General features: G+C 36.8%; 1 protein-coding gene across 1 annotated transcript; it reads left to right on the plus strand.

Annotated features, from left to right (window-relative positions):
- The first annotated feature begins 2,736 nt into the window (after positions 1–2,736).
- On the plus strand, positions 2,737–4,750 carry LOC147760666 (uncharacterized). The gene is made up of 3 exons (XM_087018565.1): positions 2,737–3,085; positions 3,727–3,837; positions 4,321–4,750. Exons 1-3 carry the CDS (start codon positions 2,993–2,995, stop codon positions 4,465–4,467), a joined length of 351 nt encoding a protein of 116 aa, XP_086874691.1. The 5' UTR covers positions 2,737–2,992; the 3' UTR covers positions 4,468–4,750.
- The last annotated feature ends 10,886 nt before the right edge of the window (positions 4,751–15,636 follow it).

Genomic DNA, 15,636 nt, shown 5'->3' on the forward strand with positions numbered 1-15,636 from the left:
TGTGCATAATTAAAATTTGATGTTGACTGTGCAGTAAAACATAATGTATTATTGCATCAGAATTGGTAGTCTCCTATTTTGTGCATTATTGTTTTGTGCTTTTCTTAAGATGTGACTTATGGGCCTGAAAGACCTTTGAGAGGGTCAGTCTGTTAATATCCCTTGGGTATCACTTAGCTAATTTCTGAGTTATAAAGTCATTTGCCTAATTGATAGGCCATTAAAGGAGATTACATAAAGCACACTTGTTGATATTTCCTTGTAAACTCCCAAAAGTTAAGCTCTCTGCTAGATTAATAATAAACAAGCAGTGATAATTATGCAGGTTATTGTGTATATATATATATATATATATATATATATATATATATATATATATATATATATATATATATATATATATATATATATATATATATAATCAAAGATTAAAAGTTTGAATAGCAGCTTCATTGAAATTATATTTACCTCAGGCTCTGCCTAGGAGGTTATATTTTCACCCCTGTTTGTCTGTCATCAACATAACTCAAAAAGTTATGGACCGATTCTGCTGAAATTTTCAGGAACTGTCAGAATTGGACCAAAGAAGACAATGATTAGTTTTTAGTGGTGGTCTGGCTCAATAATCAATCAATAATCAACAATAATCAACAATTGCTGCCTTGGCAGAGGTCTGCACTCTCGGTGGTTTTCTAGTTTTGTTATGTTTTCCTTTACAATTTTTTCTCAAACACTTGCATTTGTGACTTTTAACTCTCACCCGCTCGAGGCTCTGCACCTTTTTCTGTATTTCCACATAAGCAATTGTATTTTTTTATGTCTTTGAACATTATTTAAAATTATTTTATGCACTGTCATCATTTTTCAAATATTGAGACTTTCATCATGTGACTATAGTCTCTCATGGTCCTGAAACTGTAATCTTATCGAAGGGGTGGATTGAGACCATCTTCTGGGTCTTCTTGAAGACAGGTTATTAAGTTTATATTGACTGTTATCTATTTTTTCTGTTGGAAGACCATCAAAATGGAGGATGGATCAACATAGATACTTTGGAATACTGTCAGAAAATATCTCAGGGTCTGCTCCTGTTATTGACCATGTTACCTGTTGTGCATGATTAAAATTCAGTGTTGACTGACAGTGCTATTATAAGCATTATTTATTATTGCATCAAAATTGACAAAATGACCTTTTTTTGCATCTTTATTTTCTGTTTTTTGTCTGTACATTTGACAGCTTTGCTGCCTTGTTTTTTTTTTTTTTTTTTTTTTTTTTTTTTTTTTTTTTTTTTTTTTTTGCAAAATTCTAATGTACTTAGATGTCTTTTCACGTTTGAACGTAAGACCATCATGAAAAATAACCATTTTGTAAAAGGACACCTCTTTTCCCCATTAACTTGAAGGGGTACTAGTGCGCTTTGCCTTAGTTCTCTTATTTGGTTTGTGAACCCCATGTTTGTTTTTTCAACGTCCTTAGATGTCTCTTCAAAAAATAAAAATAAAAAAATTCGTAAATTCGAATGTTAGAACTTGCTGATATCGATCTACCTTCAAACGACCTTTAACCGTCTTCAAATCTCCCCGAAATCTCTCACTCCTTACTATTTTTTTCCCTTCTGACGATCAACGGGTAACCGTCAACTGGAATCAGACATCACACACTTAAAAATGCGAGTAGTTTGAACAGTTCCTCACACTCGCATAACTCTAGTCGACCGATGAAGAGTGATGAAGACCAAGAGAGAGACGGCTCGACTATTAGGACCGCCTGACACCATCTTGCAACCTCAGGGCGACTCTCTGCTACTGTTGGTGAGGGTATACCAAAAGAATCGTTGTCAGAGCGGTCGCAGGTCCGGTATAAACGGAATAAAGGTTAACTTTGCTGGTCTTGTATAAACGGGAATATGTGGCGAAAGAAGATAGAAAACGACAGAGTAAGGATTTGAATTTTCTAGCTAGCAGCGGTCGTACAAACGGCTAATGCCCCTATAAGGCCCCTATTTCACACAGACCACGAATCCCACGAATCGCCAGGAATTGACAAATTTCACGATTCGTGGTTGAATCGTAATCAGTTCTTGCAATTCTTGATCAATCGGGAATTCGTGGCAAAAAATTTGAGCTGTTCAAAGTCTTGGCCACGAACTCCCGATTCCAAAAAATCGTAGTGAATTTCTGGACAATATTCGTGCTATTCCAGCCGAATTCCACGAATATTCGTAACACTATCGCACCTGTATCGTAACTGAATCGTAGAACGTGTCGAATTAGACCAGGAAATTGGCAAAATCTCACGAATCCTCACGAATTCCACGAAAATTCGTACCACTATCGCACCTGTATCGTAACTGAATCGTGAGCGTGTGGAATTAGACCAGAAAATTGACAAAATCTCACGAATCCTCACGAATCCTGAATTCATGGTTGAATCGTAATCAGCTCGTGAAGTTCTGGATTCGTGGTCTGTGTGAAATAGGGGCCTTAGACCAATAAATTGGCAAAATCTCACGAATCCTCACGAATCCAGAAATTTGTCAATTCCTGGCGATTTGTGGGATTCCTGGTCTGTGTGAAATAGGGGCACTAAACAGCATCAAAAGCAGATGCATGTAGACTTAAATAATGCGAATGACATAAAAACGTTCACATTAAGGACAATAGGTTGTACTCAGTCATGCAAACCGCATCAATGGCCCTAGACGGATTTAAGCCTTCGTGGCACGAAAAAAACTACTTAGATCTACTAGAGAACTCGTGTGCATATGATGCGATCGTTCACCCAGGCAACCGTCGACGCGGTGCCCTATGTTTCTGTGACCTGGGTGAACGAGGGTGAACGACCGCAAAACAAAAAGTAGGGTTGTATGTAAAGACTGCGGTATTTTCGCAAAAAGCGCCGGAGGGGTAGCCTGCTCTCGACGCGCACACCCTTCGCTTAACAACGAGTGGAAAGGGCCTACCTGTGAAATAGCGGAGGTAACCAGAAAATGGAAAAAGAGGAGCAAAGTTTCTGTGAAGGTGGAGAAAATGAACAAGAAACTGTAAAAGAAAGCGGCAATAATGCCCTGACGCCTTGTTCGGTAAGCAATGATATGTTAATAAGTCCCCGGAGTTAAAACTGCACAATGATGTATTCAGGCTTGTTATTACAGTACAGTATATTTGTTTCCTCGTTCTGAAGGTTTCTCTTCAAATAGATATTGTCAGCGACATCATAGTGTGAGTACATAGTGTAAGAGAAAATCTTATGTTGTTTCCCATAACATTAAGCAACAACTTTTACGCAAATGTAATGAAGAGTTTGCGGTTGACCCCCATATTTCTAGTGCAAAACGGTTGCATTACAAACTTTTACCTTTTAAGCAATGCAAATACTACCCTAAACGCACTGCACTTTTTTCCTCGGGAAGTGACAAAGTATTGGCATGCAGTCTGGTCGAGACAAGTAAAGACGAATAAACTTCTTCAGGACAGTTTTGAAAAGCATACTCGTTGAAAGAAAAATAACAGTTTTTGTTCTTTCTTGTGAGAATAAAAAACATTCTAAATTAATTTCTTGGTAAATATCTTACAAGACAAGTGACTTGCTGACAAGCCCAGAGTCACAAATAATGTGAATTATATACTAAATTGAGTGTATAGAGAGAGTTCAGTGATGCGAAGCAAGTGATAAAACACACAAGCAACGATTTTGACATTCAACCTTCGCGTTTCATTTCAGGTTAAATGCACATGCGACAAAGGCATGGACCAGGGTACGAAAGCTGGGGCAACGACCGATGAGAAAGACGCAACCTATGCAAATTTTCATACACATTCCAACCAAACCGAGGTAAGGGGTGATCTAGTAATTTTTTTCTTGTAAACATGTCTGTCTAGTCATAAGTTAAACAAATTACATCTTCTGTCTCTGGACAGTTTAATGAACAACTGAAAAACAAGTGAATTAAAACCAAAGTTTTTTTTAAGGAACGTTTAAGCCATGTTTGTGAGAGATTATCGAGAATGACAGCGAAGTCATAAACTGCTGTGGAAGATGTAAACCCCATTCTTAACCCAGTATTTCTATACTTCCCATCTGCTGATCCTGGTCGTGATTTGAAATATTTCACAAAAATATAATAAAATAAAATAAAATGATGTTTTAAAAGAAAAAAGAGAGAAAACGAAACAAACGTAGAATAAATTGTGAATGAATATCGTCCAACTAATAACGACCAGAGACTTTTTTCTGTTTTTTAATCTACCATACGACTAAGATCTGTTTTTAGCTGTATTATATAAAGTGATCATGTGTATAACCATATCTTACTAGAGCGAAGACGAGGATTGGTCTACCGATAGATGTCTCCTGTTCCTTCTGCAGCAGCATCAGGACTTCTTGAACTCGATGATTCAGCAGCATGAGCAGTTACGACATATTGAAGAACAGCTGTGTTGGGTGTTTCAAAACTCGGGCTGACAAAACAACAAGAGGGGTTTGGAGGGATGAGGAAGCATGGATCAATAAAAAAAAAGGCAAAATGTATTTAGGATCAGTACCTTGTCAGAGATCTTTCTTGTGCAGAATTACAGGGTACATTATCATACATCATCCATTATCAAATTGATATTTTATCTAATCATTGTATCATATCTGCATGTGTTTTTAAGATAAATTATAATTTTACAAATAGGCATAGAGGCGTGTTACTTGACTGTACTCTGGTTTGACGACTTAACTGGCAATAAACTGTAGCTGTAGCAGCAACAATGTTTTATTCACTGTATGTGTTAATTTTTTTCGATTAAACGAGAAAGAAAGAATAAAAGAAAACACAAATACACGAGGCGGAAAGAAACCGTACAGAAGCCGACGGGTGTCATGTAAAAACTTATTGTCTCGAAATTTCGAGATACTTATTACATTTTTTAATTTTTTGTACGAAGAATCGTCAAAATTCATGACAAATTTGGAAAAAAAATGATCAAATAAGAGAGCTAGGCCCAAGTATGTTATACCCTGCATATCGCACTAGTGCCTATCCAAATCAAATGCTTTTTTCACAAAAAATTGATATTAATAGATTTTTGGGGGTAAAAAGTTTTTGCAAACCCAATAATAAGTCTACTATACAATTCATAACAAAAGAAAATGATAAACGCCATGATAAAAAAAGAAGCGAGCGTTTTAGCGAAAACGTTTATTTGCAATGTGAATAATGAAATGTCATCCAATGTGCTTCTTTAAATTCGTTTATGTGATTCATCAAAGCGTGAGGTCAAGCGCACAAATTCGGCACGAACAGGTTTAGAAAAGATAAACAAGGACATCGAAAACGTGATGTTTCGGGCTAAGGTTACGCTATGTTTGTATGGTTGTATTCACATGTTGAACATGTGAAGGGAAATGTGAGAAGGGAGAAAGAGGAGAGAGAGAGAGATGGAGGGGTGATTTGGGAGGGCAAGACGGTTTAAAGGCCGATCAAATAAAAGATCTAGGCCGTAGTACGTACATGTAACACCCTGCATATCGCACTAGTGTTCATTCAAATTAATGGCAAAATGAATGTTTTTCAAAACTAAATCTTTACTTTTTTTATAATGTTCGAATGTTCAAATATTTTTGTATGAAGAGACATCCAAGTACATTAAAAATCTGCAAAAAAGGGGTCAAGGATCAAAAAAGGAGAACTAGGCCAAATACGTTACTCCGTGCTTGACGCACTAGTACCCATTCAAATCAGTAGGAAAATGGGTGTTCGTTCACTGAATCGTTATTTTTTTATAATGTGCATTAAGATTTTGCAAAACAGATAGGGGGGTCACCGATCAAATAAGAGAACTAACCCCAATTAAATTGCATTACATCCTGCGTGACGCACTAGTGTCCATTCAAAACTAGACAACGTGCGTAAGGTCGCAGACCGCGGACTAACTGATCCGATTTCTCATGTCGCTGAGGCAAGTGAGAGGAAAGATTAACAACAGGAGTTTGAAGTTTTCTCAGACCTTCTTTCTCTTTTCTGGATATGTCATCTCATCTAATCTCAGTCCCCCACCCCCCCAATTTCAGTCCTGTCTATATTCCAGATAGTAAAACAGAATGGGTAGAGCGACACTGATTGATATTACAGAATTCATATAACAAGACAACTTTGCTACTAGAAGCAGATATCCAGAAGGGGAAATCTCTATATGACAAGAAGGCACAAGAAAGTGTATTCCAAATTGGTGATCATGTGCATCTTCGTTATCGTAGTTGGTAACAATGTTGGTGACCTGTATAATAAAAATAATGGATCTGCGGTATGAGCTATAAGTTGACCTACATGGATGCCATCTGGAAACCTTATACTTATGATACCAGTAGCTGAATAAACGTAAATACAGTGACTGAGCACTGTTTGTCTGATTACACAAATACAATTATTCTGCACCTATGGGCATAATGAAATGGGATGGTTACATTGGAGGGGGGTGACACATGTAACAGATCACGTGGAAATCATGGATTTATAAATCACAGCAAATGAAACTTAATTCGAGTGAAAAAAATACATAAAATCACGAATTATTGGGTATTATCACTTTGTTTCGCGAAGGGCGAAGAGTAAAATGGTGTGTTTACGGATCACGCTCAATAGCAGTGGCGGATTTAGAGGAGAGGTCAGGGGGGGGCCTGACCTCCCCCCCCCCCCCCCCCCCCCCGTTCCTTCTTCAGAAAAATATAACACACCAATATTCGGAAAAATATATCACACCAATTTCACCAATTTCCCTCTTGAAACTAGAATTTTGATGAGCTTAATCATTGTTCTTAACCTGATCAAAGGGCACTGTTAATTTTGTTCTCCAAACCACCACAAATTTTTCGGGGCCCTTGAGTAGGCCCCGAACCCCACACCGAGGGGCGATGGTCGGCTTCGCATCCGAGGCCTGTCGATGCGGACCCCCTCCCCCCCTTCAAATAATCCTGGATCCACCCCTGCCTAATCCTCTTTCGAGGTGGAGACTTATTGTGCATTAAAAAAAAAAACCAGACTATAATTCAAATGAAAATGATTTCAACAGCACCCCCTCAATCAAAATGTGCCGAACCCGTTGTAGTTTGCATAACAGTTAGTCGCTCAGCGCAGTGCGCACTACTCGCATATCTTCTTGACTGGTCACTTGACAGCTGCACACTGTGAGGACAAGACACTGTCTTCAAGACACTGTTTCCCATAACATTAAACAACAACTTTTACGCAAATGTAATGAAGAGTTTGCGGTTGACCCCCATATTTCTAGTGCAAAAAGGTTTCATTACAAACTTTTACCTTTTAAGCAATGCAAATACTACCCTAAACGTACTGCACTTTTTTCCTCGGGAAGTGACAAAGTATTGGCATGCAGTCTGGTCGAGACAAGTAAAGACGAATAAACTTCTTCAGGACAGTTTTGAAAAGCATACTCGTTGAAAGAAAAATAACTTTTTTGTTCTTTCTTGTGAGAATAAAAAACATTCTAAATTGATTTCTTGGTATATATCTTACAAGACAAGTGACTTGCTGACAAGCCCAGAGTCACAAATAATGTGAATTATATACTAAATTGAGTGTATAGAGAGAGTTCAGTGATGCGAAGCAAGTGATAAAACACACAAGCAACGATTTTGACATTCAACCTTCGCGTTTCATTTCAGGTTAAATGCACATGCGACAAAGGCATGGACCAGGGTACGAAAGCTGGGGCAACGACCGATAAGAAAGACGCAACCTATGCAAATTTTCATACACATTCCAACCAAACCGAGGTAAGGGGTGATCTAGTAATTTTTTTCTTGTAAACATGTCTGTCTAGTCATAAGTTAAACAATGTTTGTGAGAGATATGTGTAATGAAGTCGCAGAGCTGGAATTTTCATTCAGCTTCGAAAATTGTCACAAATTTGTCATGTGAGTAAAAGCTTTTCATGTTTTTTTACGAGTTCAAACTACCAGATAATAATTTCTTATTATTTTACTCGTTCTAAACTTAAAGTTGGCCTGAGTAGTTGGCTGGATTTGAGAAAAGTTTCATAGTGATATCTTTAAAAATCTTGAAAAACACGTGCTGCCAGTTAAAGCACAAATATAATATAAAGTTGTATTACATAGTTTGATTTTTGGTGCCCAGATGCTGTCACTTCAATGTCACTCACTGTACGTAATTAGGCCACCTGAACACATTTCGTATTTAAACATTCCATAGTACATGTAGTTGATATATTAGTGTGAACCTTCTCAGATTCCTACATTACAAACTGATCAGTATAACAGTGCATTTAGTTTTACCAGTATTTTCAAAAAAAGATTTCCATATTTTCAATTGGAACATTAACGAAAGAAAACTATTTAACGATGAATTGTTTGTGTATGTTAGCTGTCTAGACTCTAGAGCTTTGACTTCAGGTTACTGTAATCCTTTATTATCATCCAGATACCAAAAATGTTTTTTTTTTTATCTAATTATTCAAAGGTGCATCTATCTTTGTGCTGATTTAAAACGATGAAAAAACCCTCAAATATATATAAAATATCGGCGTTTATATATTTTCGTTGCTATGTGTAAGCAAGTCAAAGCTTTAATTGTCAATTTAACACCTTTCTATTTTGAGGTGTGAAAGCAATCGGTATGGGGCGTAACTTCATCCCTGAACAAGATTTTTCACGAAAATTGGCAGAGTTCACTTGGAGTGTATAGGCTGCAATCCGCATTATTTCTTGTGATTCTTCTCATCGTGAGATATCAACATTTTTTAAACTTGCATACAAAGCCGTTTTAGTCAACTTTTCAAATTTGTTGTTCAGTTAGCCTCAATGTGATTTTTCTTTTTTTTTTTGCATGAGCAGAAGTTTTTCCTTTTTCTGATTTAAATGTTATTTTGATATTTCAGAGCTGCCAACTCTTTGCGGAGCTCCTGCAGAGTGCACGTGCTTCTGATTAAACCTTCCCTGGTCTCAAAAATACGTATTTAAAAACCTGCTGCAGATCCAGATCCATTCGCACTGCAGATGCTATATGTTGAAAATTGTACATGGCCTCTCTCTCTCTCTCTCTCTTTCTCTCTCTCTGTGATTCTTAAACACATTTTAACATATTGAAACGGTGCACTAAGATCGGTCGTGTTCCCTTTAGAAATTATACTTAGAAATCGATCCTTTTTGTTTTTTATATGTATATATATTATACCCTAGAGACTGATCATGATATTTTTTAAATTATATCTTAGAAGATGCCATGTACATCATTTTATTTGGAACCAATCCAGCTCATTTTTAAACTCATCTCATTATGCAATAGTAGAATTATTACAGTGTTTAAACTGGCATGATGTTATTATCAGAGTGTTTGCAAATCACAAATTTCAAAGTTGAGAGTAAAAATGCGATTTTCACGATGTTGAAGCTCGGGTAAGATTGTTTATTTAGCCAATTAGTTACTTTTTCATATTATTTTAATTTGCATTGTATAAGTTAATTTTTATTGTTAATATTTACACTTGTGAATGACACGCAAATAATGAAAATAAATGCACTTTTTCGGTGTAGTTTTTGATTCAATCTAAAATACACAGCATTTAAGTAAAATTAATATATGCTGGATTTCTAGAACCTATATTATACTCTATTTGGAATGCATTTTTTGTTCCTCAGATTAAATCTAAAAGTGCTTTTAAATTTTTCTTAATGAAAAATTTGAAATTAACACAAAGCAGTTTCATTATAATGGCACGAATTATGATATGATTAAATTCTTTAGGTGCCAATTTATCATTTCCGGTCAAATTCAAACGGTTACTAATGCCTGTCGGCCTATTTTTGTCCAATGAATCCAGTCCTGTTCAGAGACTGTTCTATTTCCTCATTAGCTTTTATTATTTGAGCACGTGAGTCCTCCAGTAAATATTTGTTTCTTCGTTGTTTTCTCTCATTAAAGATGTCATATAATAAATAATTTATTGAAAATTTGGTCTTTGCTTGTAGATTGAAAATATCAAATTTGAGGGGTGAAAGGTGGGACAAGTCCATTCGATTTGAGGGGTGTCAGATGGGGCGAGTTCACTCCAAATTAGGGGTGACAGGTGGGGCGAGTTGATTCCATTTGAGGGGTAGCAGGTGGGAAGAATCCATTCCATTTGAGGGGTGACAGGTGGGGGGAGTTGATTCCATTTGAGGGGTAGCAGGTGGGAAGAATCCATTCCATTTGAGGGGTGACAGGTGGGGCGAGTTCATTCTATTTGAGGGGTAGCAGGTGGGAAGAACCCATTCCATTTGAGGGGTGACAGGTGGGGCGAGTTCATTCTATTTGAGGGGTGGCAGGTGGGAAGATTCCATTCCATATGAGGGGTGACAGGTGGGGCGAGTTCATACCATGTTAGGGGTGACAGGTGGGGCGAGTTTATTCCATTTCAGAGGTGACAGGTGGGACGACTCCATTCCATTTGAGGGGTGACTGATAGGACGATTCCATTCTATATCAGGGGTGACAGGTGGGACGAGTTCACTGTATTTGAGGGGGGACAGGTGGGGCGATTCCATTCCTTTTGAGATGACCCCATTTCATTGAAGGGTGATATTTGCACAAACAAATTGAAATCTTATAAAAAGATTGCAAGATTGTAAATTTACACTTAATATTGAAATTTAGATATTCTTTCAGTGGTTTACACCTTTATCGTCCAATTTTAAATTTACAATATACTGTCCATAATTACAAAGCTTTAAACTATTTCAATATTAAATATCCCTAGGTTTCATAGAAAACCGTCATTCCCAAAAGAAATAACACATTTTTTCCAGATTAAATTTGAAACAGTTATCACATATCTTATCTTTCCCCTTTTCCATTTTAATATTACTGTACTGTGTATTTTATATCAATATGAAAAAATAACGAGGAATTATAGCAATATTTATTCGGATAAGAGATACATGAAATTGAGCATGATTTATGTCAGCCAAAGACCTTATTGCTTGCAGGCCCATGTTGCAGTTTCTCTGTGGGCTTCTGAAATGACAAAATAACGCATATAAATTTAGATTCAACTGACAGACAGATTGTTATTTTGACTTATTCTAGAGAAGCACAAAACATCTTGTTTGAACGTTTTCTTTTAAAGACATATGAAATAAATTACAAATAACTTGGATGAAATAAAATGATTGCCCAAGTGTAATCTGAAGCAAGTAAGAAAACTTTAATAGTTATGTGGACACTTATTCTTGTAGCAGTAATAATGATGATGATAAGATGATGTACTTTGCTCATTTTTCCCGGGTGAAATAATCAATCCATTACAGTACATAAATATGACCCAAAAGAAATCGCTGAAAACCATCGTAATTGTCTTCAAAAGCAACGTTTGAAATGTAAATTAAATTTGACTTTAAAATTGATGAACACCTTGATAGGGCAAACTTCTCCTTGTATCAAAAACTCAGAACTATGACAAGTAATATTATCTAAATTAATCTTCGTCTTTTTTGTGCAGTTATGTTTATATTTACGCCAAAACATTTTAAATTAAGTCACAAATGCGGTTTTAATTGATAAAGGTCATACTAAAATGTCACACGTGCAGAACTAAATATAGCTAGTTTCAAAGATTTCAAGCAAACTTATTGTTTCAGCAATGGCCAGCTGATAGCACCATTTCTCCTGTACGTGTGTAGTCCCAAAGCATTGTAACCAACATATTCTGACATTGTGAGTGACATACAAGTAACGATGGGCATAATATTACAACAAATAGCGCTACTAATATCTACAATAAATTTTCTCTCATTCGGTTGCACTTGCGTTTTATTGAGGGATATTATTGAAGAAGTGGTGCTACTTACCATATACTGGCTTCTACGCCTTATAAAAGTCGTTACTTGTTTATGCACCACACATAATGTTGCGTCTTCACTCAACTGTGCCCAACTGCAGAGTGAGTATTCAGCTTGCACTATGACGGACAACTTATTGTTATGCAAATTACAACAGATTTGATCTATTTTGGGTGAGAGGTTTTGGCTAACACTGCTCACAAATGTTCACTGTCAAAATATTAACAGTACATTTTGATACAACTGTAGTCCACTTGTTGTTAAAATATACTACTTAAATACAAAAACTGCTTTCGAATAAAGCGTTTGTTATGACTCTGTCAAGATCCACAGTACATAATGAAGCCAATCAGTAGAAAAAGTTTAATATGGGCAGGACAAACGGGTCCTTTCTATATAACTGGTCGCTAACATTGTCATTCCGAGCGAAGTTGTATTGATCACACATGATTTTTTTACTTTGATACCATTCTTTCCAAATATAATGCAGGCTTTAAAAGACAGAGGTTCGTTGAAAGAAATATATTCAATTAGTATATGGAGTTTCAGTTTTGTATGATTTCGAAAGGAGACAGCAACGATTACATGGCCATTTAAACACGTTTTAAACCCGAAAACCCGAAAATGATATAGTGGAAAATGGTCTTTGCCTACTGTTTTTTTCTGTAAAGCCTGCAATCAGTGGCGGATTAAGTGGAGGATGGGGGGCGGGGCTCCACACCCGAGGATCTCCCCTTCAAATAATCCTGGATCCGCCCCTGAATAGCATCAGGGGAAATAAAAAGTTAGTTTCACGAGTAACGAAAATGCACAAATCGACAAATAATTAGAAGTTCTTTGATCAAAAACAGGTCTGTAATAAATAAATAAATATCAGGTGCGCTAATTAGACAGAGAGTTATACTGTGACCGGTGTAGGTAGTCATAATTATGAGGTATTAACAATTAACGGACCTTAATAATGCGATGTCCGTACGCTGCACGTAAATGCGTACTTTTTCGGCAGGCGGTGGCCGTGAAAATCGTACAGATTCAGGGCCTCCGTTGGCCCTACGATTTTTTCAAGGTAAATCTTCTGAATCATTTTTAAAATCATAAGTTTGTATGCTGCAATGGCATTGCATTATTCCCAGTGTTCGGCAGACTAGCGATTATCGTGACAATGGTCTAACCTGTTGTAGGTCTCTTTATTTTTCATCTTTGGTGGTTTTAGGAGGCATAACAGATTGAAGATGGATTCCCCGCGGGGGTTACGCGGCAAGCTATTTGATCTGTGGATTAGTTAGTCCGCGGATCAACTTGCTTCTGAACAGGCCCTATAAAAAACCAGCTCCATAGTCGTACCTGAACGGACGAGTAACACTGCTTTAACTGGTTCTCCACAACTCCTTACAAATATTTTTATAATACTGCAGAAATGAAAAAAAAAATAATAATAATACCAACACTTTTTGTTCTAGATCTGTTTACTACACTATAATTACATGAGATACTTTTTAGCAATGGCATTCACCGGGATACCCGGTCCGTTGTTCTGAATTCGGGCAATGATATAATTACCTAAGGTGGAGTATTTACAAATATAGGTAACACGTTTCACTTCACCTGCTTTGGGGACAATCGTACAGTGTGGAGGACAATCGTACAGTGTGGAGGATAGACCCTCTGTCTGCGGTGTGCATCACAACACATCATTAGGCTATATAAAGACCAGCTTTTGTACAGATTATCTAGCGAGATTTATGTGTTTGCCTTTCTTTTCACTTTTTTTTTTTTGTAAACATGACCCTTTTTCGGAGCATTGGCACAGTATGTGAAATCATCGAGGTAGAAAATCGTCGTCAGCTCAAGCGGGTTTAAAAACTAAGTGCTATTGTGTGAACTTGCCGGACCGATGAATCCCTTGCTCTTGTCAAAAAATGATGGCTCAGTGGTATGCGGGCCAACCACAATTTTCAATTAGAAAGCAAACATTCCGTGAGAAAAAGCTAGCAGTTACGAAACTTATAGCGCTTTCAAGAATTAATTTACAGGGTTTTTTTTTGTCCGTCAAAAATGGTTTTCAACAGCACTACTAAATTGTCAAAAATTGTCAAAAAATAATAATAGTAAATAAATAAATATAATAAATATATAAATAAAATAAAATAAACAAATAAATAGAAAATAATAAATAAAATAAAATATATAATAAAATAAAAGAATTATCAATTAATACACAACATAATAATGATAATAAAAGTATCTTTGAATTTCCAATAAGTACTAAAAACGCCGTCACCCTAACAAGTACGATGTAGACCTTCCACACTTAAGTCAAAGAGATGGGGAAACGGTAGGCCCCTAACGTGAAAAAGATTACAAAAATGAAGTATTGGTAACGAAAGGAATTTTTTTTTTTAATTCAAGTATGAAAATAAGTAAGAAAATAATGTAGATATTTTAAGAATCGTCCCTAGTGTTGAAATTTATCCGGTCCACAATTATCTAAGTATTGATATTGGACTGGGTTCCCATGCCTAGATCGATCCAAAAGGATCGATCAATCTCCAAGGGGTTTCTCTCTTAATTGCTTCAGCTTAAGCGGCTTAGATGTCTGGCACACCTACTGAAGCTTCTAAACGATAATTTTAATTGTCGCCACCAATTAAAATTACCCCCTAAGCAGCTTTAGTTAATTGCAACTTAGCTAGAATCCCCTTGGAGATAGATCGATCCACAGTTAGTACGCTAGGGTCTGGGAATGGTCCCTTGGTGTCGCTCAAAAAAAAAAAAAAACTTACGCAATCAGATTGTTTGGACAGGTGGATGAATTTTAACGGCCACCAATTTTACACAATGACGATATTTTCGAACAAACAGTCATCTCGGCGTGACAGCACTATTTTTTTCACAAAGCGTAGCTCAGGCCCGGAATGATCATGATTGGTAATTCTTGTAGAAAAAAGTCAACTTCGGGCTATAATCCATTGTATTAAATGCAGTTTTTACCTGTAGGTATTCTCTGACTACAAGGTGCGCTTGTAGTCTGTTACAAAATGTTTGTACTTATATTAAATCCTATATTTTATATACTCTCCAAATACGTGGATCGCCTTAGACCCCATTCCCTGCAACACCACCAGTCTACATGGAGCTTACTGGTATAATCACCAGCTTTTCTTTATTCTGCTTAACGCCAGGAAGAGGGGTATCATTCAGTTAAGCCGACTGCATTCAGCAAAATTCCCTGCAAAGTTGGGTCCATCCACGTAGACCGCTCACCGCCGCAGCCTACTATGCAATACTTTGCGAAGTGTGTTTGTTGTACCTACGTACCACGTTGCACGGCACAATGTGCGTTTTTAATATATATTTTGCTTTTCGCCTTTTAAATAGACTGTCACATGCGTAATAATTGGTTATTAATAAATTAATTAATTAATTTATTTATTAATTATTTTTTCGACCTGTTTTATTTAATTTATTGATTAATTTAATGATTAATTTATTTATTGAGTGTTTTTTCTATAGTATAGTCAAAGAATGGTCTAATGAAAGACAATGATATAAAGGGGGCGTCTCGATAGTCCGAAGGTTCATTGGTCCGAAAAGTGGTAACATTTTCATCGATTTTTTAATCAAGGGTTCATTGGTCCGAAGGTTCTATAGTGAACATTCGGACCAATGAACTTTCGGACTATTGAACCTTCGGACTATCGCTACGGCCCCGATATAAAGACAATGCCAATGGCGTATTTAGACGGGGGTCAGGGCCGTCCTGACCCCCCCCCCCCCCTTCGATTTCTGGTCCCT

Source organism: Lingula anatina, chromosome 7 (assembly GCF_051362555.1).
Source record: "Lingula anatina isolate TDL-2025a chromosome 7, LinAna3.0, whole genome shotgun sequence".
Taxonomy (NCBI): domain Eukaryota; kingdom Metazoa; phylum Brachiopoda; class Lingulata; order Lingulida; family Lingulidae; genus Lingula; species Lingula anatina.

Bases quoted from the DNA above. Each gene is read 5' to 3' on its own strand.
- LOC147760666 (XM_087018565.1), top strand. From the start codon at position 2,993: ATGGAAAAAGAGGAGCAAAGTTTCTGTGAAGGTGGAGAAAATGAACAA. The intron at 3,086-3,726 runs GTAAGCAATGAT...GTTTCATTTCAG, and splicing joins ATGCCCTGACGCCTTGTTCG to GTTAAATGCACATGCGACAA. The intron at 3,838-4,320 runs GTAAGGGGTGAT...ATATCTTACTAG, and splicing joins CACATTCCAACCAAACCGAG to AGCGAAGACGAGGATTGGTC.